The sequence below is a fragment of the Lampetra planeri genome, chromosome 32 (genome assembly GCF_965212315.1).
Source record: "Lampetra planeri chromosome 32, kcLamPlan1.2.h2, whole genome shotgun sequence".
NCBI lineage: Eukaryota > Metazoa > Chordata > Hyperoartia > Petromyzontiformes > Petromyzontidae > Lampetra > Lampetra planeri.
In genome coordinates, this window is record NC_136138.1 from 10,108,192 (window position 1) to 10,134,724 (window position 26,533).

At 46.3% G+C, this 26,533-nt stretch overlaps 1 protein-coding gene across 3 annotated transcripts; it reads right to left on the reverse strand.

Moving 5' to 3' along the window:
• Window positions 1-557: 557 nt before the first annotated feature.
• LOC144729439 (protein SEC13 homolog) lies at window positions 558-22,691 on the reverse strand. Of its 3 annotated transcripts, none has more exons than XM_078609731.1 (9): window positions 22,637-22,691; window positions 16,437-16,481; window positions 14,613-14,728; window positions 12,968-13,119; window positions 8,697-8,830; window positions 5,787-5,917; window positions 4,840-4,960; window positions 4,100-4,246; window positions 558-3,150 (listed from the first exon to the last, which is right to left on the reverse strand). In XM_078609731.1, the coding sequence occupies exons 1-9, from the start codon at window positions 22,658-22,660 to the stop codon at window positions 3,061-3,063; spliced, it is 960 nt and encodes a 319-aa protein (XP_078465857.1). In that variant the 5' UTR covers window positions 22,661-22,691; the 3' UTR covers window positions 558-3,060. The 3 variants fall into 3 exon arrangements, with proteins under 3 accessions (XP_078465857.1, XP_078465859.1, XP_078465858.1); XM_078609733.1 differs by lacking the exon at window positions 22,637-22,691 and adding an exon at window positions 21,871-22,630; XM_078609732.1 differs by lacking the exon at window positions 22,637-22,691 and adding an exon at window positions 16,893-19,169.
• Between the last annotated feature and the right edge of the window lie 3,842 nt (window positions 22,692-26,533).

Sequence of the window (26,533 nt, forward strand, 5' to 3'; positions counted from 1 at the left end):
AACGTTGAGTTTTATAAGGGCACCACGGGGTGACCAGCCCCTCCCCACCCAGCCCCACCCCTCCCCATCAGTCTAACTCTGTACTACAACAAACATGGCTAAACCAATACACTTAGGTAAAAATGATAATAAAATAAAATAATAAATCACCTCCCCCCCTCCCCATAACCAGTATATAGGATCTTGTCTCTCGGATTTCTCTTCACTTGATACAGTAAATTTGGCTGTGACGGTCCCACCTGAAGACGGAGACTTGTGCAGCCTCCGAAACGTCGTGATTTAATTTAGTTATTTGCATTTATTATTATTTTATTATTTTTTTACCTACGTGACTTTACCGAAAAAACCTAAGAGTATGAAGCCGATGGCCCAACGTGAACAACAATATTCATCGCCGAGAAATGGACTTCACGACTGTGATTAGAGCAGCAGCAGCTTCTCAATGGATGATGTGCTCTGCAGCTTGGCTAATAATGGCTCAACACAACAATTCTGGAGAACCACTCTCTCTCTCTCTACACCAGACTAAAAGACATGAACCAAACACCAATACTCAATAGATTATATAGTCGTTTATTTCAAATTAAATTCAACAAAACGTAGGATTTCCATCTGCAGGTGTTTTTTAAATGTTATTATTTTCAGGTGTGGCGGTTTGGGAAGGCCTTTAATCCATCAGCTGAATGGGAACCACCGCGCCTGCGATTACACATTGCCACCGATGAAAAGCCAAGTGAGACAGATTAACTTAAAACATACATTCGCAAAGTGTTGCAATCATATGGATTGTTATTATGAGATCATAATGTAAAGTATGAAACAATTTAATGGAAAAAATAAAACATTTTATTTGGCCTTAATATCTAAACTAAACGGTTTTCTATTCCTACGACATCTAAATACAAAATTGTAACATCCGCGCGAAAACACCTTCGATGCTACATTCTTATTTCAAAACTCGAATGCACCAACAAATAGAAAAATGCCCGCGGAACACAAACGCACAAAGGCACGGTGGCGATTTCATCAATTCCTGAGACATTTCACAATTGCAGCGTCGCCCCCCCCCACATCCCATGCCACCCCATAACGTGCATCACACGGCCACGTTGCACCCCTTCAAATCCCCAGACAAGGCCGACGAACAACTTTGTGCAACAACAAAAAACGCGGTCGTCAATCCGCGCAAAACTTGCGACAAAAACCTTCAGACGGTGCTCAGATCCGAGACCGAATCTGCACTTGAACAGGTTTGAAATGCAGTGCGGTGAATTACTTCTTGGAACGAGTTAAAGTCCTTTACAATGCGTCTCAAACCCCATTGTCCTTGTGCATTCAATACTGCTAACAATAAAGCACCCCAACAACAATAACGCCACAATTAATCCGGTAACAATAATAAAGACAAAATCAATAACACTGTAATGCTTCGGGCAGTATATAACCCAAAACAATGAGCTCTTGGAGACCTGTACCCATCTGTCAAGAGCCGATTTGCACTGCAGGAGAATTACATTTGCAACATTTTCTATTCCCAGTGTGCTAGTTGTTTCTGTTCAGCTCACGTAACGTGTTAGTGAGAAGCAGCTCTCTCTTGCACACGAGACTTGTCCTGCTGGTCTCTTGGTTTCTCACCCAGGCCAGTCACCGACACCAATCCTATGCACCGACAACCACTGACAATGCCACGCTCACAAAAAGACTTGACACCCTTGCTCGACAGACAGATTTGCCACAAGTCCTTCCAACACAAAAACATTCACCACCCCCTCTACAAACAAAGTAACTGCTCGCACATCTTTGTCAAATCACGCACGCGTCTTATTACACGCACTAATAAATCCCACACTATTTCAAACAGATGTGGCACGCTCATTTCAAGTGACATTCAGAAAAAATATAGTGTGACCGCCACAAAAATCCCGCACTCAAGTTTCCGAGAAAACATTTGTTTGCCCGGATAGCCCTGGCAAATCGAATTTTGCGCAAAGGGTTCCGATGACAAATCTCTCAAATGTCACTCCAATATCCTCTCTGGTTCCAGCAAACTTGATGTTCATCTCCACCAGAAATATCCTCTTGGTCATTCCAACTTCACATGCATAGTGTTAATTATCTTACACGCTTTTATAGTGTATGTAGCGTGAATGTATATCGTAATAATATGTAAATAGGCCTCCCCGTGCCATGCTGCTCATGGGGTTTTATTGGACCATGATGCACGACCGCCTCTCAGTGTGGTCCGATGAAGGTGTAGGACCCAGAACAAGCTGCGATATCACGCGCTACTGATGTTAGCCGGGAGCCAAACTCGGATCCGCAGAGGTTAATAGTGCTGGGTTCATAGCGAAGTGTGCGATGAATCACTCTGCCATCACTCCTCCCCTGCATCATATAGTTTTATAAATCAAATATATTATTTTTACCGGTTCTCTCATGTACACATTACCAATATAAACTTCCTATGTTGGTTACACCACGAGCAATTCCAAATGATTATCACGAAATTGTCTCCCACAAGGCACATTATGACAACAATCCACATTACAAGTGGTAAAATACGTGGCCATGCCAAACAAACAAACTGTAATGTGAAAAAGTCAACGTTAACTAGATGAAATACTCAGCGTCGGTCTTAGCTTTTACCGACCCAACATAACAATCTACAAAATATCCTTCCAAGGTGTGTTTTTTGGGCTGCATACGTGTGTCGTTTGGCACGATGCCCAACGTTTCACTCCACGTGCTTGGGAGCTTCTTCAGGAATTTAAATCAGTTCCAGAACTGTCCAGTCCGTGACGGTTCCGGATCCGGTTCTTGAACTTCACCCAGGACATCGCGCGCCCAAATCACACGCGGGGTACAAACTAAAAACACATCGCAGAGAGCTGCCCAAGCACAGCCGCCAAAACCTACGCAGTAGAGCTAAATATTGACACGGCAGAAACGCGTGCCAACCTGTAGTGGCATCGCAAGTAGGCTTCAGCTCTTGAGGGCAAGGACTCGCTCGTAAAGGTTGGAGCCTCACAACCACCAGTGGAGAAAGGCCCCCCCCCCGCATCATGGCTGGTCATCCGATCCATCTGGGCTCTTGTCAACGTCGCTCACGCACACCCACTGGCCTTGCTGGGACTCCTGCCACAGCGTCACCTTGCAGGGCGGCACAAAAGGGAGGCGGGATAAAACACCGTGGGGGTCACCGTCACGCACACACGTGCAGCCTTTTTGTCAACGCACTGCTGGACCTCCCCACACTGTGCGGGTCGTGGGTGGTGGGGGGGGGGTATTCTTCACCACGCACGGGTCGGCACTGGTTAATGACGGCCGATAGCATAGACACTGGAGGATATTCCAACTCCGATTAGCGTGGCTGGCTACATACGGTACGAATTAAGTTCAACATGCATACAACCATGGATTTGTTGCTGCACTAGCCTCTTCTGCTGACAACGTAGCAATGCAGCAGCCTACAATACGTGTGTAATGAGTAATCACCCACACAAAGACCCCCCCCCCATACAGCCTTTAACAGACTGTAGGGGCAAGTGCTGTTATAGAGCATCTATGAAGGCTGGCATGGCACATGAAGGGGTGGGTGGCCAGCACCATGCCCGACCGCTTCCCCATTGGCGATAATTTTACACACAGCACCAGGTATTCATTTGAGTCTGCGTCGACCTAGGGGAGGCCCAAGACCGGTTCAGATAATTGTCACTATGCATGAACTTATTTTGCACCGTACGTAGCCAACCTTGCTAAGCGGAGGTGCGGTGAAGGACAAATAACTGGTCACTAGTGTTGGCCATGAGCAGGAATCGTTCGCCGACTTCGTAGCGCAGTGTGTTAACTGCTACACTACCGCTCCCCACCATCACCCACACGCGCACACTCTCACACACACACAACGTGGATATGACTGGGAGTGTGGCTGGCGGTGGGTGGTGGGGGGGGTGGGGCGGTGGGGTGGTGGGGGGGTGGGGCGGTGGGGGGGTGGGGGGGTGGGGGGGGGTGGGCGGGGTGGGGCGGCGGGAAGGTGGGGCGGTGGGGGGGGGGGGTGGTGGGGGGGTGGGGGTGGGGGGGGCCACGGAGGCAGCAGTACCCGGTTATCACCCCCGGAAACTGCGAGAATGCTGCCGGTGATGGACCAGCTCACGTGCCACACCACGTCGCCGAACTTGTGCAGGAGCTTGGCCACCCACGAGCTGCCCGAGGGGTCCTCGCACCGCCACACGTACACTCGGCCGTCCTTTCCAGGCGTCCGACAAACAAAGAGGGCAAAAAAATTTCAATGTTGCATTGAGAACACGAACAGACTCAGGTGCAATTCTCTCGAAGCGTCGCCCCATCTCCATCGCCAATGCTCTTCCCCTTCCCTCGCCCTCCTCTACTCCGTCCCGTCCATACAGCCCTTTCGTCTTCCACAGGGCCGTGCAGTCATGGTGGTCAGCATTACGAAATAATCTTATCCCCTTCTGACGTGCTATGAATAGTGGACGTTTCCCTAAACGTCACCTTTTTTCCCGCGATGTCATTGACGGTCTTGTTCATGTTGTTGTTGTTAATAGTACTTTTGCACCACTGTCAATGCCGTACCACCAACGAATTTATTCCATTACCTGAATGTGCCTCTTCACATCTTCGTTCAGATTCGCGTTAACCGAACAGAGATGTGAGAAGAGGATCTTTCGGTGGGCTGTCGTCGTCGTCGTCGAGGTGACGCCCGGCGATTTTCGTCCGCTCGGGTTTAGCGGTGACCGTCGGCTAAAATAACAATTGCTTTGGTCGACGAACTCGTTCGTAGACATCGTCAACAAAAACGCGAGAGGGCACGGCCGGTACCTGCGCGCAGCTGGCGATGGTGCTGATGGGCAGCCCGATGGAGGGTGCCCAGGCCACGTCGCGCACCCAGTCACTGTGGGCCTCCAGCTTCTGCTCCTCCACCCACTGCCCATCTTTCTCCCTGCATAAAGACAAAGGCGAAGACTCGAAGCTTTCGTGACTGCAAGAATTCATATTCTTTGGGTTTTTCAGTAAAGTCACGTAGGTAAAAAATTTAAATTAATAAAAGTTAAATAAAAATAAAATAAAAATCACGACGTTTCGGAGGCAACACAAGCTTCCGTCTTCAGGTGGAAGTCACGTAGGTAAAAAATGAAAATTAATAAAAGTTAAATAAAATAAAATAAAAATCATGACGTTTCCAAGGCAACACAAGCTTCCGTCTTTGTGCTAATTTTAATTTTTAAATTTTAATTTTTTACCTACGTGACTTTACCGAAAAACCCAAGAATAATAACAAAGGCGAAGGTCCCGCCTGTAGCCACAGACTGCTGTGGTCGAGTGGCGACAGCGAGTACCTATCAAGGCCAACACGGCGTATGTGGAACTTCTTTAGCACAGTACGTAGCCAACCGCGCTAATCGGAGGTGCGGGGGAAGGAGAAACCACACACAAAAAGCAGTTCTACAGAAATTCGTTTTCAGTCGAGATTTAAAAGTACGTAGGGCTAGGTGTGGTCAAGCACCACTCTCGGATGCCTTTGTCTCCCCAGCGCCGATGCTTACACATCATTCCAGATAATAATTTTACAGCCGAGTCAACCTAGGGGATGCCCAGGACCAGTTGCAGATAATCGCCACAAATGTTAGCAGCCAAGGCCAGGAATGGAACTCGGTTCACCGGGGGTTCGTGGGAATGTGCCAAACACCGTGCGACTGCTCCACCATGCGACAGGACCTTAAAATCAACAGAGCGAGGCCTCCACCACCGCCATCGTTGGAGCTCACCTCCAGATCTTGACGAGGTTGTCGCAGCCGCCCGACACAAACCTCCGAATCGGCTTCTGGCCACAGGGCCCCTGGGGGGTCCCCCCCACGGGCGCCATCACGGGACCCCAGCTCACGGCGTTACAGCCGATCTGTTGGCGGTGCGGGGCGGTGGGGGGGGGGAGCAAAGGGGGGAGAGGAAGGGGAGCAGCAAGTCCCCACTTAGCCCCCCCACCAATGCACACACAACACTGGACCACCAGAATGCGAAAGCATGTGGAACTTTACTGCCTAGAGTTTTCACAGTCATGAGTGTGTGTATGTGTGTATAACCATATAGGGGAGCGGTAGTGTGGTGTTTAGCGCGCTGCGCTACGAACCCGGCGATCCGGGTTCGATTCCCACTCACGGCCAACACCGGTGACGATTATCTGAACCGGTGCTGGTCCTCCCCGCGGTCGACTTAACCTCAAATGAGTACCTGGTGCGATGTGTAAACATCGTCACTGGGGAGACAAAGGCGGTCGGGCGTGGTACTGGCCACCCGCCCCCTCGTATGCAGTGCCAGCCTGATAGGTGCTCGCTAACAGCACTTGCCCTGAAAGTATGTTAAGACTATAATGGAAATCTTTGTCTTTATAACAATACCTTGTGTATATAGTTCGCAATACGTCGTAAATAAATTATTCGTACACACGAAATTCAATGAATACATCGGTGTATCATTACAAGCCTCCGCCATCTGTTCGTTCTAGTAACCTGCTGCAAAAAAAATACTCAAAAGTCAAAGCCACTTCCTGCTCAAAGCGAGCATTGAGGCAATGATCCTTTGCTGTGTGCAGCCCTGAGGCAGTGGTGAAAACGCAACACGCTGTGGTGCGGGGAAATCGATCCATAGAACAACCACTTGACTTACCCACAAAGTAGTACTAATTTTTACCAACCCTGGAGGGATGATGGGCCGAGTCAACCCCATACAAAAAATGTCAACTCTCAATCTTCTGGTAGCAAGTTGCTTGCTCTAGAGCCGAGACGCCAAGCCGAATAAACAATTACAAAATGTAATTAATGTATTCCTACATTAATTATGCTTAACCTACACATTTAATTGTGGTAACATTTTCAGCATCTTCGGAAGCACGTGTATTCAGATGCTCTAATACACGGTGCTGGAAATCTAAATAATATATATCAGGTCGAGCGTGGAGCGATGATATAGCGGTTTGCGCACCGTGCCACGAACCCGACAACCCAGGTTCGATTACCAGTTCCGACTAACTTCAGTGGCAAGTAACATCTGCACCAGTCCTGGGTGTCCGTCATCACAAACCAGCACTGACCATTGTGGTGAGGTATGATCAGATAACCCCCCTATCACTATGATGGCATGGGGAGTCCTTAATCCAGTAGCGGATTGACAAAGGGGTGTAAATTATTATAACATTTTTAAGGAGCAGAATATGTTTATCTGGTTGTGCTGAAAAGTAATTAAAAAATGTGCAAATAGAAGACCTGATGCAGGCAGTGATGAGAAGGAAACTGGCACTATTGAGAGGTTTTTTTGGGGGGTTAGATCGCGTAAATATATAAATGTGTCGTTAAAATTTGCCACCACCCGACAGCCAACTAGTAAGGGTTGTCACATAAAAAAAACATTTACATATTGTGGCTTGGCTCTCCAACACACCGGTGTGCTGTACTAGTGATGAATTAGCACGTTCTGTTTACGTGACAACCCTTATTAGTTGGCTGTGTTGGGTGGTGGCGGGTTTTAAACACACATTTATATATTTACGCGTTCTAACCCCCAAAAAAACCTCTTATGGATGATATTAGTCACGAAAGCCTACGTGTTAAACTGGCACTATTGACATATATAGGATGGACTACATCAGGAAAATGTAAAGTGTGCTGTTCGGAAAAATGGAAGGAACCAGAAAGAGAGGAAGACCTAACAACAACGACATAAGAGATTGGTGCCAGAAAGATGTGGCCACTACTTGCAGCATATTGGCGCAAGACAGAGAGGAAAGTGGAAAAAAATTACTAAATGTGCAGTGGACACTTACCGGGGCTGTCTGCCCATGGATCGTGATGATGATTGTTCTGCTGTGTGGTTGGAGCACTCGGTTCACAATCAGATGTGCAGATTCAAATCCTGGTAAACGACTGATCCCACAATTACTCCCTTCTGGGGTTAATAAATTGGGCACCGCTTTCTGGCTCGACCTATGAAACATAATGCCCCCCACAATGGGATGTGGAATTTCCATGACCTCTGGGCTGGTAGATAAAAGTATCACTTTTTTGGAAGCCAACTGTGGTTCTTCTACGAATTGACCCCCCCCCTCCTCCCCCGCTATTACTGGAATGTGGAAATTCCACCACTCGCTCAGGGCAGTAAACAGAATGGAGCTAGAAACTGCTGTGATTATATTTCTTATTGGCTATGTAACAATTCACCCTCCAATGGATTTGATAAATTTTCACAATTCGGTGGGTGAAATTGCCTTGTTTTTACCATCTCGTTTGTAGTGTTCGTCATTTTTACTAAAACCTTTGCACAGTTTTGTTCGCTTCAAAATATCCTAAGCATACACACACATCAATTGCAAATAATTTGCAGCAATCATAAAGGTTTTGGGTTAGATCGCGTAAATATAAATGTGTCGTAACCCTCCACCACAACGTGACAATTGTCGCGTTGTTGTTTACGTGACAAACCTCACTGGCTGTCGGGTGGTGGAGGGTTACGACACATTTATACTAACGCGATCTAACCCAAAAACCTTGAATATTGGGGTCCCGAAAGCCTACGTGTTAAAATGAATTTGCAGCAACTTTAAAGAAGACTCCCAAAAGCACCATTCAATAAACGTAATCATCAAATCGACGAATCCACGCATCGCGACGACGTTTCCCCGCACGCACCGAGTGGGCGTTGCCGATCTTCTTGGCGTCCCAGCTGCCCTCCTCGGAGCACGACAGCACGGAGATGGCGCCGTCCGAGCTGCCGCACGCCAGCACGAGGCCGAACTCTCGCGGAGCCCACGACACAGAGTTCACTGCGTCCCCATCAATGCGGGGGGGGGGGGGGGGCAGCACAGCACGAGGTCAGCTCCACCACAAGGGCCAACGCAGCGGCTCCACCACACAACCAATACAGGACCAGCACCACGGCTCAAAGCACAGCATCTGCAGAGCTCCACCACAGGACAAGCATAGTTCTTCCACAGGATCATCACATCTCCACCACAAGACCACCACAAGCCCAACAACACAGCTCCACCACAGGACCAGCATAGTTCTTCCAAAGGGTCATCACATCTCCACCACAAGACCACCACAAGCCTAACATCACAGCTCCACCACAAGACCACCGCCACAAACCCAGCACAGCTCCACCACAGGACCACCACAAGCCCAACAACACAGCTCCACCAGAGAACCAGCAAAATCCGTGCTCTCAGGCATGCAATGTCAAAACTTGAAAAATGTACAACCGTGTAAATCCACTGCTGGATGAAGGTCTTCTGGGCCATATCACGATGGTTGTTTGACCACACTTCTCAACCCTGGCCATGGTGGGTGGGGCCCAAGAATAGTTCAGACATCACTCGCTCCTGACGTGAGCCATGGTCAGGGATCAAACTCAGGTGGTCTGTGCCACCACTCCACCCCTCAATACCATGGTAATGTGGAAATTCACTAACATGGAGAATCAAATATATAACCTGCGGGCCAAACACGTTTGAAATAAATTAGCATCTCTGTGCGGTGCATCACCTAAGTACAAATAACTGAAGCTATTGTTCTAACATTCCCTTGACAAACTATCCAAGCAACATCGTTTTTTTTATTCATTGTATACGCATTCATATGAGGGGAACAATATTGGCAGATCCCATTAACTGCATTTACCTGCAAATATTATGCCTCTCATCCATTAAAAGAAGTTAAAATATGCGTGGATAAGATGAACATGCCACCGATTACGGATTACTTGTCTTATCCGCGGGTAAATGATACTACCATGATAAGAAGATCCGGATGATAAGATCCATGGGGGTGGATAATAGGAAGAGCGAACATACGAGGGTGAATAGGCGACTGTAACGGTTCTTCCCTGCAACATCTGTCAACCCTGCAGCGTTTGTATGAGACTCGGGGAAAATCGAAACCAGTCAAGTGTGCTGCTTAAATACATTTTGCAACTAAAAAATCCATCTTCGGTTCGCAGGGGCCCGTAGGCTAATCAATGAAAATGTACTACTATAATGAGCCAAGAATGTCTGTGTGTCCCGTGCGTGACGTCACCCCACGTCGGCCAGCCCCCCCTCATTAATAATCAAGAACAGGTGACGTCTTCCAAATGGACACCCCCTCCATTAATAATAATTAGCGGGTGACGTCACTCCACATGGAGCACCCTCCCCTCATTAATAATCATGAGCAGGTGACATCACTCCACATCGAACAGCCCCCCTAATTAATAATCATAAGGTGACGTCCTCCAAATGGACACCCCCCCTATTCATAATTAGCGGGTGACATCACTCCACATGGGGGGCCGAGGCGCCTCCTCCCCCCCTCCTCGGCATCAACTTACAATCCTCACGACAAAGGCAGAACCCGCAACTACATACAGCAGTTGGCAGGAATGGGGGTTTTATCCCCTCAAAATTCCTGTTTAGTATGATTAAGGAGTTAGGGCAGTTAGGGGATCGAGAGAGAATGGAAATTCCTGTTGGGAGTTATCAACCGTGTGGCTGCCGTTTAGACTAAGGCAGCGAGTAACTTTAAAATCTCAATTTCAGAACTGGGTTAAAGGTCGGTGAAAGAGAAACAACATCGGTGCGAGAGAAAAGCTCCGCTTACCACTTGGAACATGGTTACGATCCAAGAAACATTTTTAGCGTGAGGATTATGTTAAGTAAAACGTTAGGCTATGTTCTCAGCGTGTGGGTAAAATGCAAAGTTGAGCGTTCAAGCTAGGGGCATGGGTAGAGTAAGAAGCAAGTGGTATTGTTGGATTAAGCGATAGGCTTGTGCTTGTGGATGATGGATAGGATAATGAGGGTGAGGAGAGAGAGGTTGAGTTAGACCCAGGTTCAGGAGTGAGGTAAACGTGCAGCACCGCAATTATGTCCTCACGCTACTGCCGATGACAGGGCCTTACTGGTGGAAGCTCTAGAGAGGCCCTCGAGAGTACTTTGGTCTACTCTTCTTCCATGCTTTAGTTCGTCGTCCCTCCCCCGCACCTCCGATTAGCACCTTTGGCTACGTACGGTGCGAAAGAAGTTCAAAACACATACGTCACAGAGATCTCGGAAGAGGGAGTTCCCACATACTTTACCCCACCACATGTGACCTGATGGTCTACTGTGGGCAGAGGCGGGAGGATTAAAATAAGCTTTGAAAAATTGTAGCTGCCACGCCGGGAGCCTGACGGGTCGACCTCATGATTTAAAGTCCGGTGCGTCAACGACAACACCCAGAGGAGCATCAGAGGCGGTGAGGATTCGGTGCAAATCCTTGGGGAGTATTAAACTTGCAAAGGTATATAACCTGTTGTTAAATAAAGTCTGGAATTATAATTATGGGCGGCACCGACACGCTACAAGAGAGGGGATAAATTATGTCGCGGTTGGGGGGGCAGGGGAGGTGGGCGCTGGAGGGCAGAGGTCGCAACCGGGTACCCGAAACCCGTACTCTACCCGATACCTGGCTACCCTGTACCCGGCCGGGTACGGGTAGCCGTTTGCAACCCTGGTGCGGCCGGGTACGGGTAGGCCGTGAGTCACTGGTGAGTCACCGTTTGTCACTCATTTCGGGTAGGGTACGGGTAGGGAACGGCTACCCGTACCCGGCCGGGTACGGGTACGGGTACCCATTTGCGACCCTGGTGCGGCCGGGTACGGGTACGGGTACGGAATCAAAACCCGTTTGCGACCTCTGCTGGAGGGTGTTGAGTTGGACGGAGGAGTCAGGGGCCATAAGATGGGGCTGATGCGACGCTGCCGACGTGAAGTGGTAATGGAGCAGCGCCTGTTGCGGAGGAGCTGTAGCCGAGGGGATAGGACACAAGGCTGTCTTAGCTCAACACACCAACATCATGCGGTGTGAATAGCAACCTCGGATCGGAGTTTGTTGCGCCCACGCACCCAGCTACAGTGCCTCTAAATAGCGTCGCTGCCTGTGCCACAAGTAATATCATCATCATCATAAGCCATGCTTTTTACACCGATTATTGTAATTATTTTATAATGTAGCATACGTCACTGCAACAGTGCGTAGCATGTGACAACAGCCCGACATTCTTTGTGCTGTTCAGAGTAAGTCATCTGTCTCTAACGTTTCTGTCCACAGGGATTTTCAGTGGGGTCTAAATTCTGTTGTTTGCCAAACCGAGGGGCTGTAGCACCCCCCCTCCCCACCCGTTTTTGGTTTGTTTCGTCAATGTTTTTTGTTGTTGCTGTAACCAGGTTACTGCGGTGTAAACCAGGACCCCATCAAAAACGAGCATTTACTGGCCAATGGGTTTTAACGTCTTGCCCAAAATAAAACCTAAACCCTAAACCGATTCCTGTTCAAAGAAAACTAGCTTGTACCACTGTGCTGAAGGATTTTCAGTTGGGGGGGGGGCTAAAGCCACCCCTCTTTCTTGCCAAATAGCACCCAAAGACAAAGATCCCCCAAATAGCCTTCACAGACTGTTGCGGCAAGTGCTGTTAGCGAGCACCGATGAAGGCCGGTATGGCACTCTCGGGGGTGGGTGGCCAGCACCACGCCCGGCCACCTTTTGTCTCCCTCATGGCGATGTTTACACACTGCACTAGCTACTCATTTATGCATGTTGAACCTTTTTTCACACTGTACAGAGCCCAACCGTGCTAATCGGAGGTGCATGGGAAGGACAAACCAAACCAAACACGAAAAGCAGTTCTAAAGACATGAGTTTTTCAGTCTAGATTTAAAAGGGCATAGCTCCAACGGCTTCCTAATATCGGAGTCGACCTAGGGGAGGCCTAGGACCGGTTCAAATAATCGTCACGGGTGTTGATTGGCCATAAGCAGGAACCGAACTCGGGACACTGGGTTTGTAGCAGTGCGCACACCCCGGCGCCACCACACACCCAAAAAAATAGCAACCCCCCCATCCCGGCCCACACACAAACACCACCCAGGATGGCAGCACTCACCCGACGACTCGTGGCCAGCGTACTCGTAGATGCGCTCCCAGGCGTCACCCTCCTCCCTCCAGATGATGACCTTGCGGTCGTAGGCGCACGAGGCCAGCACGTTGCCGTACATGGCGTGGGCCCAGGCCACCTGCCACACGGGGCCCTCGTGCCTGCACGCGCCCCGGCCACAGGAAGACGACGCCCAGGTTTGGCGCACGCTCGCGGCGACGATAGCGGCGGCACCTACGCCGAAACCCCTCCCCCCAGCCCCCCAAGGGCTCGCCTCTTTGTCAAAATCGTCGTCACGATCCATAGGCAGATATCCCCGTTGGTGGTGTCCACTGCATATTTCGACATTTTTTTCCACTTTCCTCTCTGTCTTGTGACAATATGCTGCAAGTGGTGGCCACATCTTCCTGGCACTAACCTCTGATGTCGTCGTCAAGCCATTCTCTGTTAGGTCTTCCTCTCTTTCCGGTTCCTTCGATTTTCTCCCCCAACAACACCACTTTTAATTTTCCTGTTGTTGTCAATTCTACACAGGTGTCCAAATAGTGCCAGTTTCCTTCTCATCACAGCCTGCATCAGGCCCTCTTCTTTTGTTAAGATACGTTCACATATACCAATACGGTCTGTACGTGTGTATGTAAACTTCTTTGGCACCGTAAATAGCCCCAACTGTGCTCAGAGGTGCGGGGGGAAGGACAACAAATTAAACAATAAAAACTGTTAAAAAAAAATTAGTTTTCAATCTACACGATTTTAAAGTGCATAGCTCCGATGTTTCTTTTAATATCGGAAGAGCGTTCCAGATGGCCGCAGAAGCGCATCTGCAAACGCGCGATGCAGTGAGTCCATGGGTCTCTATGTATAAATGTTGAACTTCTTTCGCACCATACACGTAGCCCCAACCGTGCTAATCGGAGGTGCGAGAGAAGAATAAACTAAAACGGAAAAATGAGTTCTAAGTTGTGTGGTGAACGTGGAGGAGTTGGCCAAAATACCCTCCAGAGAGCCTCTTGCGTGTTTCCCTCAAGCGGAGAGACCCTTTTGTCCGTCAGCGGTGTGAGGAAGACATTTCAGGGATACACCTTTACCCTACAAGTGCAGTAAGTCCTTAAACTACAGGATGTGATTCAAGAGGTGAGATATCACACCATATGGGTTTTATGGAAAAAAATAACTAAAACCTGTTGATTCCATAAACAGCATAGTTATCCCATTTACAGTTCACAATGCTTTTTATATTATATAAAAATTTAAAAGCAATATAAAAAAAGTGAAAAAAATTACTCAAAATCACGATCCACTTCCTAAACACAAAATAGAGGGTTAGAGTAGTTACTGCACAGTTACTGCACAGTAACTACTCCACCAAGTTTGTTGTGCGCTGCGTGGCGGCAACGCTGTTCAAACCTTGAGCTTTCAGAGTGCGATTTGCAAATGTTTAACATTTTTAAGGATTGCCTAAAACCGTCCGTTGTACGCGGGCCAAGGTATGCCCATCCACATTAATTTGAGGGCACACTGTATACCATCCGTGTCACTTGCACCGACTCTGCACCAACTCCCCCAGTCGCAGTGTTTTTGTAGCAAGCAAAACGCTCCCAACCTCGCCCTGCCACACAACCGCTCACATCTCCCCCAACGCAGATGAACCTACCCTCGGAGGTCAGCCACCAGGATCTGCTCTCCGTTGCGGATGTCGAATATTTTGACAGTGCGATCGGAGGAGCAGGTGGCGAGGCGGTTGCCATAGTAATCCATCTGGGCGTCGTGCTGAGGACACGAAAACACAAACCCGGCACAAATATTAACCCTCACCTCTTGGCAATGCATTTTTAGGGCCTCTCACAGCCTGCGGAAAGAGCAATACTTTGATTTCGATTTAAAGCTTTCGTGACTGCAGGGATTCATCTTCTTGGTTCTTTCGGTAAAGTCACGTAGAAGGGAAATAATAAAATAATAAAAATAAAACATAATAAAATAATTCTCACGACGCTGTCTTTCCGACAGACCTGTTCTTCATCTGAGGACGGCTGCTTGCGTTGTGGCCGAAACATCGTGAGAATTATTTTATTGTTTTATTTTTATTATTTTATTATTTCCATTCTACGTGACTTTACCGAAAGAACCAAGAAGAGCAATACTTTGCTACACCTTTTTAGTAGATACGTAATGACCAACGGTTTTAAATGTTTTATTATGCTCACCATACAAGAATTACATTGTTCATGTTAAATAGCAGTTAATTATAATGAATGCAAACTCTAGGTCGTTACATTCAGGCTCATGAAGCAATGGCCACAGTAGAAATGGGAGGAAAAAAATCGGACGAAAATGAATCAATTCTTGAATAAAGCCGCAAACCGAACTGAGTAAACTCATTGTACCGTGGCAATTCGGTGAAGTAGAGGAGTGGAGGGGAGGTTAGTATTATGTCAAACACTAAGTGTTAGTATTAACTCAACACCAAGTGTTCTCAAATGAAATGGCCCACTATTTGTGGTGGATTACATTTGTAAATTCCCGTTAGCATGTCTGAGCTTGCTTGTTATTCTGCACACAAGTGTCGTTACGGCCAAACGGCATCCAATGAAGCACGGAAATTAAACGATAAAAGTAAGGAAGCAATAAAATAAGTGAATATCCCAATTGTCTATTGGACATCTGGATTCCTCCAGTATAAATATTCTGATTCTGGGTTTACATTTAACATCTCTGTTGATCGAATCTCTATTTGTTTTGTTATTCTATGTTATGGTCAATCAGCTCCAAATTGAGCATCTGCTCAGAATATTTGCCAATTTGTTTACGGAGTGCAGATTAAAAAGTAGGGGTGTAATATAATTCACCCACCCCTCTCTTCCTCTGGTGGCAGTTTGATGCATTGTCGAGATTCAGTGTTGCAATTCGATTCAAAAGTCAATTATATTCATGAACACTTTGGTGTATTTAGCGGCAGCTCGTGATTGTTGGGAGTAATCTGAACCCATAAGCACAACAATAAACAAGTAAACCCGTAAAAACAATGTTTTTCACTAGAAATCCTTTATATGCGTGGCATCGGGGTGGCTAGAGTCCTCTCGTCCTCTGGCTTGAGATGGCTGCCACCTATGGGTCAGATGATTGTCTGGCAGTATTAAACAATTGGTAATTAAATATTTTTAAAAAATTCCCTAAACAGTGTAAAATTTTGGAATTTTTTTCACGAAAATGCATTGTCACGCACAACGAGTCTGTGTGCAAAATGTCAGCTCGATTGGATCACGGGAAGTGGGTTAAAAAACGACCGAAAGATTTGCACGGTCCTAAGCAAGCAAGCGAACTTAATATAAAAGATTTAAAAACACTGATCCTTACATGTACAATTCAATGAATGCATCATCAAAATAATAATAATCAATATGAATTGTTAAACCTATGCAATATCACACCTCCATTGGAAAAACAACACTTAAAGAGCCCCGTAAAACCATTAACTTACAATCATATCCAAGTGGGCCGTTTCCACAGAGTTGACCACCGTCACCTGCACAAGAAAACAAAAAATTATGCTGCATTCACGTGCACTTACATTAACCTTTAACCCCGAAGGTTCACATTTTATCTGTCGCCCTCCACAAATTAACAGTGCCTATCTTTTGAGCGCAGATAAGGCCAGGTATTGTACGGGACGCAACAGATTATTTTGAGATAGGGTCGGTAAGGGTTCAATTTAGTCTCTGCAATGTTTACACTAAAGGCCATTGTGGGCATGTGTTTTTAAAGTGTCCCTTATACCGGGCAGTGCCGGATTAAGCTAGTGTGGGGCCTGTAACATATGTTATATTAGGACCCTACATAAAAAAAAAACACAAAATTAAAAAAAATGGACCTGCATAGTAAAGTAATTGCATTTTTTTATTTGCTATTAAGCCAGATAATACGACAAATTGCTAACCTTTAACACCCAGTCGTTCATAAAAGTTGAAGGCAGTGTCGTACTATAGTAAGAGCAAGTGCAGAATCACTGAACCGGAATTGATAGATTTGAAGCTTTCGTGACTGCAAGGATTCATATTCCTTGGTTTTTTCGGTAAAGTCACGTAGGTAAAAAATTAAAATTAATAAAAGTAAAATAAAAATCACGACGTTTCAGAGGCAACACAAGCTTCCGTCTTCAGGTGGAACCGTCACAGCACGCCTGCTGCATCAAGTAAATGAGAAATTCCAAGAGATCCGACCCCGTATATATACTGGTTGAGGGGGGAGGAGCCAGGACAGGCCCCCTTTTTATTATTATGGTAAGGCTGGTGCGGCTGAAACTACGGCTAGTCTACATAACAAAGGAATTGATAGCTTGAAAGCATTTAGCGCGGGGCCCTTTAAAGTGCGGGGCCCGTAGCTTGTGTAGCTACTTTGGCTGCGAGGATAATCCGGCACTGCACATCCGCTATGCATATTCAGACTCCTGCGTGTGGCCTCTAATTGTGTTCTGTGTCAACCAGGAAAGGCAGCTTCACTCCCTATGGGAAGCATGATCAATACATACCTCACAACAATAGCGTATATCCGGACTAATAATGCCCTTTATTTTGCCAGGGAGAAAAAACCCTCTCCGTATGTTAGTTTTTAAGGTTATTTTTGTAGTTTTACTTTATTTCACTCCTGATGTCTAACTTAAAAGCAGTTGGGTTGAAGATAGTTTGGCATGTAAAAAAAACCTAAAACACATTTTAGATATATTAATATTTATAATTGTTTACACAGGATCAGCCTCAAGAAGTTTCAAGACTGTTTAAGGAGGGTATGGCATTGGCATGCTTGCCAAAAGAGCATGTGGAATGTGGCAGGAAACCAGAGTACCAAAGCAAACCTTACCACGCATTCAGACTCAAAGCTCCTCACAGATAGATTAAAACATGTATGTACTGTTGGAGCGTGGTCAAATCACAGCCCAAATCTCAACAAAACAATCTTAAATCCAAGAACTAGGCTCAACCCTGCAAAGCTTCCGAGTTCCGTCTTAGGTATTCTTAACATTGCACTGGAATTATAAACAAAGGTAAGTTATAAACGGTCTTATTGTATCATAATCAGGGGTTAGGTGTGAAACAATTCATCTGACCCACGTTTCTAGTGGCGGGAGGGGTCACGTGAACCCATGATGCACAACACATATGAACTGCAAAACACCAATTCTTACACGCACATTTCTATATATGTACAAGTCTAAGAACTGATATTGATAAATTAATCGATGACTGTTGCTGTGGATTAATTGTTGCTCTGCATCAAGGTCAGCCATACGAAGAATGAATAAAGATGAATGAATCGATGCATCTCCGATTTGTACTTTTGGGTACTACGGTGCGAAACCAATTCAACATGCATACATAATACATGATACAGTACTGTACTGTTTACACAGCAACTTTGGAAAGCTTGGGTGCCAATGTATGCATGGATACGGAGAGGTAGCGGGATTGAAAAGTACAACCGTAATCATATTAATTTAAAAACGCTGCATTGCGTTATAAAATGTTTATGGCATTGTAGATTCTTCGAGTTCAAAGATGAATGTGGAACTTTACAATCAACGTCAACTAATAGGGGCTCATAAAACACACGATATTGCATAACAGTATGGCAACCTCGTCTAAAAATTACAGGTTAAATATGGTCACATAATAGAGACGTGTGGATAAGACATGCGAATACAGTTTTGACGAAGTTTCACATCTCCATTCACAGAAATGTTGTCATCTTTTGTCAAGCGTAATATTATTTTGTCGAAAGGGTTTACGGTTAAGCACACTCCAATTCTTTCTTTTTTAAAAATACCTCGACGGATGACAATTGTATGCCAACTCCAGTTGCGATTATACGGCTGGTCTTGCGCAAACCGGGCATGCTGTTTATTGTGGTTAAATATTTGATCGTGAAACATTGAGATGTGCTGGCCAGAATGTGCAAAAACGGAGCCAGTCAGCCAATTGCGAGACTTTGCTCTCGATCCAAAGGTCAAAACAAGGCATCTGGCAGGCAGTAAACAGTGACCGGCGATTAAAATTGCACATCAATGTTCAAGCGAGTTGGCCACATTAGCGAGAAAATGAAAAAAAATCCTGTCCTCGGCGGCCAATTCTTTTCGAGAAACTAAAGTTGTACAACTACATATTCTTGGTTCTTTCGGTAAAGTCACGTAGAAGGGAAATATAAAATAATACAAATATTAAACAATATAAAGTCTAAGAACTGTTATTTTTATTATTTTATTATTTCCCTTCTACGTGACTTTACCGAAAGAACCAAGAATATGAATCCCTGCAGTCACGAAAGCTTTGAATCAAAATTGTACAACTACATTCAATAAACTTCCATCACTCATCATCATCAAAGCCGTCAACTTTTCTCGGTGACGGGTACAACCGTTCAACAACAACAAATATTGCAAAATGAATATGTTTAGAAGTTCACCGGTGATAAAAAAAAATTGGAACGAGATAACAAAAAGCTCAACACGTGGGCTTTCGCGACCAATATCATCCAAATTGTAGTTTATTGGGGTTAGATCGCATAAATGTGTCGTAATTACTGGCGAAACGTCGTACTCAAGATTGTAAATGTTGTGGATTTGCTCTCCAACACAGCGGTGTGCTGTACTAGTAACGAATTGGAATGTTCTGTTTACGTGACAAACCTTACTAGTTGGTGGTGACACATTTATATTTATGAAATCTAACCCAAAAAAACCTATATTATGGAAGATTAAAAAAAACTAAAAATATTTTGTTATCAGTATAAGAGGCAGTGAATTCAACTATGATCCATTTTCAACGTCCCAGACATGGAACTGCATGAGATATGTTGCGTGGCATAGCCAAGACTACAACAGTACACTGCAATCTTAGGTCAATTCGCTTGCCGATGCGGTTGTTGGGAAATACTGGAGCCCATTGTCAGCGTATGGAATCTATAAAACTCGAGACAATTGAGTTAAGCAAGACCATCGCAGTTGAGAACACAACCAGAAGGCAGTTTTTCGTGTACAGCAGTCATGTTATGCGCGAATTTACCAACAAGGACATTATAATACTATACACATGGTGATCTATTGATATACTAGAATCAGATTCTTGACTTAAAATTGTCGCCAAACGTAAGGCTTTAGAATTAACATGAATATTACTGTAATTGCATAGTTGTAAGTTTTATAATTTACGTACAAGCTTGCCTTGTTATAAGTTGCCTAGAATTAATATTTTGATTGATCGTTACCCAACTGGCTACTAATGACACACGTACTTTCTAATAAACAGGTGAATTAATATCGTTAAAGTAATGGCTCCCATATTCGTAAGGAGAGTGTTCACACGAGTGATAACGTGTTGAGATTGTTGGGAGAGACGTGAAGAGGCTCTGAAAGACACGTGTCTATAAGTGGATGAATCCTGACACACGCTTGCTTATAGTTTGTACTCGATCTATGCCAACTCAATCGTTAGGTCGTTTGAGCGCGTTAAGAACGTGTTAAATAACGCCCACATCCTGCCATAGAAACGTGGAATTTCCACCACCGACTCCGAGCTGTGTGTATACAGTATAGAGTAGTATGGTACTTTATAAGCTTTTACAATTACCGTGGAAACGTAGGCCTAAGCACCCTCCAGAGGGGCTCACAAAAGCTCCCTTTAGTGGAGGACCTTCCATCAGCAGTGCAATGTGCAAGCACTTGCAGCGCCGCACCTTTATCTACATACACAAATTGTTCTGCTAAACAATACAATTCAGCACTTGCATTGAACACCCATTGTTAAACCGAAATTCCTTATCAATAAAACCGTGCGATTCACATTACGAAACACACATTCTCCTTCTATAAGCGTGGGCAACAATACATTTCAGATGCAAAGACGTTGCAAAGCAGTAAACAATTTAAACATCTTCATCATAAATATAATTCATGCTTAGCCCCCCTTTGCAATCCAATGGCATTTGCGGTGTTCGTTTGACCATACTTCACCACACTGGTCAATGCGGGTTTGTGAAGATGAGGAATTGGGTAGTTGGTGGTGGTGGAACCCACACAGAACCAGTCCAGTTATCACTCACTACCAATGTTAGCCGTGGGCATCTTAACTAAAGTGGCCAGGGTTAATAACATTTCAGTGTGCTAACCAATGCCCCCCCCATCCCTCCCTAAAAAAAACATATCACCGACACACATTTGTATCAATCTACAGTATTGATTAAACAAAGCCGCGTTAATAATTAATTACGGTTAAGGAAGATTATAGGACCCGGGGCTTCGCGATCACTTTCTAACGCGTCCTTTGCGCTGGGAACCGAATTGATTTAAACTCCACGTAGCCACGTGGACACGTGCTTGCTGCTGCTGCCACTGCTGCTGCTGCCACACGCGTGTTTTTTTTCCCAAGTCCAAATAGGAGGAAACACATTAAGCATATACAGTGTAATCTCCCCAGCATCCGTTCCTTGATTCTCTCCCAAACAAAAGTCACCGCCATAGCCACGTTTATTTTAAATAATAATAATGATGCGTGTGGCAAGCAGGCGAAGCCAAACCATTAACAAATGCGGTGGGGTTTTACAAGACAACAAAAACAAAATATACCGACTCGCTAACCACACACACACACGTGTGCACACACAACCACACACACACACGTGTGCACACATAGCCACACAGTCACACACGCACACACAGACACGTGCACACACAGCTACACACACACATATACACGTGTGCACACAACCACTCACACCGACACACGTGTGCACACACAGCCAGACAACACACCGACACACTTGCGCACACACAGACACAGTTACACACACACACAGATACACGTGTGCACACACAGCCACACACACACACGTGTGCACACATAACTCACCACTCACACAAAACCCACCATTATTTCTTCAGCTGGATAATCAAATATATATCCGAGATAAAAAAAAACAATGCTGCTTCAGATTTCTTTCTTGGGCTCCGAATCTCCTGGAAGCAAGCAGACTCCGTCCTCCCTACTCCTTCTCCCACCTCGTACAACAAAATTACTGCGCTACCACTCCTTGTACTAACGCCGCTTTGTTAAGAAGATAAAACTAACACTCCTTCCGTGTTAACGCGATAAAAACAAACACGTGCTGCGCGCGCGCGCAATCCTTACACGTATCTGCGTACGTGTGTTGCACACCGACACAACACAGACACACCACACAGACAGCACACAGACACACCACACAGACAGCACACAGACACACACAACACACACCACACACAACACAAACACACACCACACACACACAACACAAACACACAACACAGACACACAACACACACCACAGACACACAACACACAGACGCACCACACAGCACACCACACAACACACAGACACAACACACAGACACACACCACACCGACACAGCCGCTATCTATTGCACCCTGCGCCTTGCTCTATCGAGCCACGCGCTCTTCGGGAGCCCACGAGGGGTAGAACGTGAGCAGGACGAGCCGGAGCAATCAACAACAACAACAGCAGCAACAACAGCAGCAGCAGCAACAACAACAGCAGCAGCAATAACAACAACAACAGCAGCAGCAACAACAACAACAACGCTGGCTGCTGCTACTGCTCCTGCTGCTGCTGCTGCCGGCGGCTGCCGCGACGTACTGGCGGTTGGTCGTGGAGCGACATGGAGAGAGAGGAGCGCGAGTCGGGCCGGGCGGGGTGGGGCGGGGTGGGGGGAGATGACGGGCGGAGGACGCAGCAGCGAGTGACGCGGGCGGCGGGGGAGTGGGGGGAGAGGGGAGGGAGGAGAGGGGAGAAGTGGAGAAGGAGGGAGGGGGGAGGGAGGGGGGAGGTGAGGGAGGGGAGAGGGGAGGTGAGGGAGGGGAGGGGAGAGGGAGGGGGGAGGAGAGGGAGGGGGGGAGAGGGAGGGGGGGGAGAGGGAGGGGGGGGAGAGGGAGGGGGGAGGAGAGGGGGGGGGAGGAGAGGGAGTGGGGGGTGGAAGGGAGGGGGGGAGGAGAGGGAGGGGAGGGGAGAGGCGGGAGGGAGGGGAGAGGGAGGGGGGAGGGAGGAGGAGTAGAGGGAGGGGGGGAGGAGGAGTAGAGGGAGGGGGGAGAGGAGGGAGGGGAGGAGGAGAGGGGAGGAGAGGGAGGGAGGGAGGAGAGGGAGGGAGGAGGGAGGAGAGGGGGGGAAGGAGGAAAGGGAGGGAGGAGACAGGGAGGGGAGGGAGAAGGGAGGAAGAGAGGAGGGACCCCCCCCCCCGTGTTAAAGGGACAAACACAGCACACAAAGATCACCCGTATAGCTGCTTGCGCGCACAGACGTGTTGGGGAGGGCAAGTGCACTTTTGTTGTTGTGTGAGTGCCCAGAATATTGGGACCGTAAGAGTAAATAAAGCACCGGGTCGGTCGTCTGCGTCATTTAAACGGGGGAGGAGGATGGATAGCAATAACCAAGACGACACCAACTCCAATCATTCTTGAAGCACCCTCTGAACATTGGACATTTAGCTCTTGAAAAAGTGTCCGCAATCGTGCGCAAGAAGCAAATAGATCAGTCACGGAGGACGACGGCCAATGGTTTGGCCAGCACCACGCCCGACCGCCTTTGTCTCCCTCGTGGCGATGTTTATACATCGTGCCCCCACACACACACACGTACACACGCACACACCTGTCATTCTGCTGTCACAGCCAGATAAACCATTTGAGTTGCGAGCTGTAAAACTGAGTTTCGTTCTGTGAGAGGTTGGAAGTGGATGTCCCCAGATGGCCGTTGGACTAAGAGGTCAGTGCACGTAGCCTGGCACCGCTGAGATCATAGAATACTATGACAGCTGTCAAAGTGTTTCTGTTTTCGGGCAGTCTTAATGGCGAAGCTGTTGAGATGTTTTGTGTGCCAAGTGCACCCTTTTCCAATGCGTACAATTCTTCAAATCGTACCGTTCAATAAGTTAACATTGTTATTATTGGACTTTAAAGAGTCGGAAGTTTTAGGCGGTTCAAAAATTTGTTGAAAATGTGTTCGTTATTTATTTAACATATATCTTTTTTTCAGGTAATGAGAATCCCAATCGGATGTTTTGTTTAATTGTGTGCAGAGGTGATCAGGTAGCGCAGATGCCAGGGCAATGAGGCTGCGTCACTAAAATCGTGGTTTCGAATGCTGGCATGCCATACCCATGATTCAACTGGTATATCAAGTATAGTGAGTCTATGGTCTCAGCCTTGTCACTAATTAATTTATTACGCTTGTTTAACTAGGAAAGCCTCATCGAGTTTCATAAATCTTTTTTCAGGAGAGTCCTGCCAAAGTTTCTCAGCCGGGAGAGGGGGGGGATAATTGTTACGTGTAACCTCAATTTAGTTATTTGTGAGGAAAATCTAATTTGGACCACGGCGTCAGCATATAATGGCCTACTCTTGCGAATTACGTCATTTTACAGTTAATACAACCGCAATAATAACCATAGCGCCTCCTGGATTTAAACCATGAACCTTTGCGTCAAGCAACTACTGCTCATGCCATGCCACCGCTAAAATATGCACACGAAAAAGACACGTAATATTGCAATTTGGTTGTGCAACTTGATCCGACTTAATTTCAGCTCTGAGAATAAAAAGATACAGGTATGACTTTTGTGTTACGAAAATGACTCTGATAATAGTCAGTTCAGGTGGGAGAGTACTGAACAGAGGTCAGTTAAAGGGATCTCGGAGTTAGCCCTGTGATATCTGCTTGCGTGGACCATTCTGTAACACGATGGGTAGCACTGCTCTGTGATAGTTGGGGGGTATTCACAAGACAAATAGATAACTTGTGTGGGTTTCTCATGGCTAAGTGGATGGAAGTTCCAAAATTGGTTCGGGACACCACAAATCTATATCAGTATACCGATGAAACAATAATAATTGCATTTTACTGGAAATAAATGTTAACGATTCATCAAATAACCGCGAGCTTGGAAGTCATGTCAACGAAAGCCTAATTTACGTTTCATCTCTCAAAACTCATTGTAAGGAGGGCATGCTTTGGTTGAATGATGGACTTACACATGAACAATGAGACAAGGGTCTGTTTCACCAGATATGTAAAAAAAACACATCATTTTAGTTCAGCCTAAAGGGCCTTCTGGACCAACGATATCCTGTAGCATTTGTATAAGCATGCAAAACTGGACCGGTTTCGGCTTTCTGAATTTACTCACGCACGTGCCCGCCTCCTAAGCAATCTACCAAGGCAGCACGTGATCAATGCATGCATAATTTTGAACGTACACATATTGCATTTGCATGCATAATCCAAAGGAGGGAAACATGGCCAAGAGAATGACCACCGAAGAAAAGGAGGCAAGTTCTGGATGGATTATTATAACCGCTGGACTGTGTGAGAGATGGCGATGGCTTGACGCGGCAAGGGCGTTGGCTTTCATCCCCCAGTGGCTTGGTCGTAGCTGATGATGATGACATGAACGGTACATAAACACATCGACCATTTGCCGCATATACTGTATATAAACAGCATGAATATGAGCCTGTATGGAGCGTCCATTGAGCACATTCTATTTGCCATGACAAGTGGAATTAATGCGATTATCTGATTCTATGCGCAAGTTATTCCACGCAGATTAACGCTTTGGGTGTATTTTTGGAGCCGTGTTTGATTCCACTTTGAATGACACCCATTCCTCCCACAAAGGGAAATTGTTAGTAGTAAATGTGGCAGATACACACACACACAAACTGCAAATGGCCACAATGTGCGCGTGTGTATCCTTTAAGCTCTAGAAAAATATATAGGAATGTAACTTGTAACCCGGTCAGGTCCCTTGTTGAGCATTAACAAGAGGGGGGGAAATAGGGGCACGTTGATACGGAACACGTTTTTGTGTTTTAAATCGGATTATATCTGTGCAGTGGACACACAGCTGTATTTTGCCAAGTTTGGTGAAAGAGCTGGAGTCAGCTGTGCATAGGACTGTACTCTGTTAATACTAAAACTGACGATAAGACAAATATTTTAAGGGGTTCTAGTTAGCCTGAGGTCGTACTGGAGATAGGGTTATCGTCATAACAAAAATCTGTGGTTTTACATAGCGTCATCCATGCAAACTGCATCTCACAACGTTGCGCAATCCGCAAAACACGGAGGTGTTTTCAGCCAATTAATGTGTGTTTATAAGTGGGAGGAAACCGCATGCGTGCGAGGGGGTTACACTCTATCCTATGCAAACGGAACAGATGGAGATTCTATTTTTGGTTCTTTCGGTAAAGTCACGTATAAGGGAAATAATACAATTGAAAAAATAAGTTCTTGCTGTGGTTTTCACACCTGATGATGATTGCTTGTGTTGCAATCGAAACGTCGTGAGAATTGTATTATTTGTATTATTTTATTATTTCTCTTCTACGTGACTTTACCGATAGAACCAAGCATAGGAATCCCTGCAGTCACGAAAGCTTTAAATCGAAATTTAAAAGATGGAGATTAGTCCACACTTACTCTGCCACCTTCGCTTGGCCAGAGTGCTGCACCTCGACGCCTACGGGAAGGGCGTATTCA

Excerpts from the sequence above, each read along its gene's own strand:
- LOC144729439 (XM_078609731.1), bottom strand. The coding sequence starts at position 22,660 with ATGTCGCTCCACGACCAACCGCCA. Across the intron at positions 14,729-16,436 it reads CGGCCCACTTGGATATGATT|CACGACGCCCAGATGGATTA; the intron begins GTAAGTTAATGG and ends TCGTGTCCTCAG. Across the intron at positions 8,831-12,967 it reads CGCTGGCCACGAGTCGTCGG|TGAACTCTGTGTCGTGGGCT; the intron begins GTGAGTGCTGCC and ends ATGGGGACGCAG.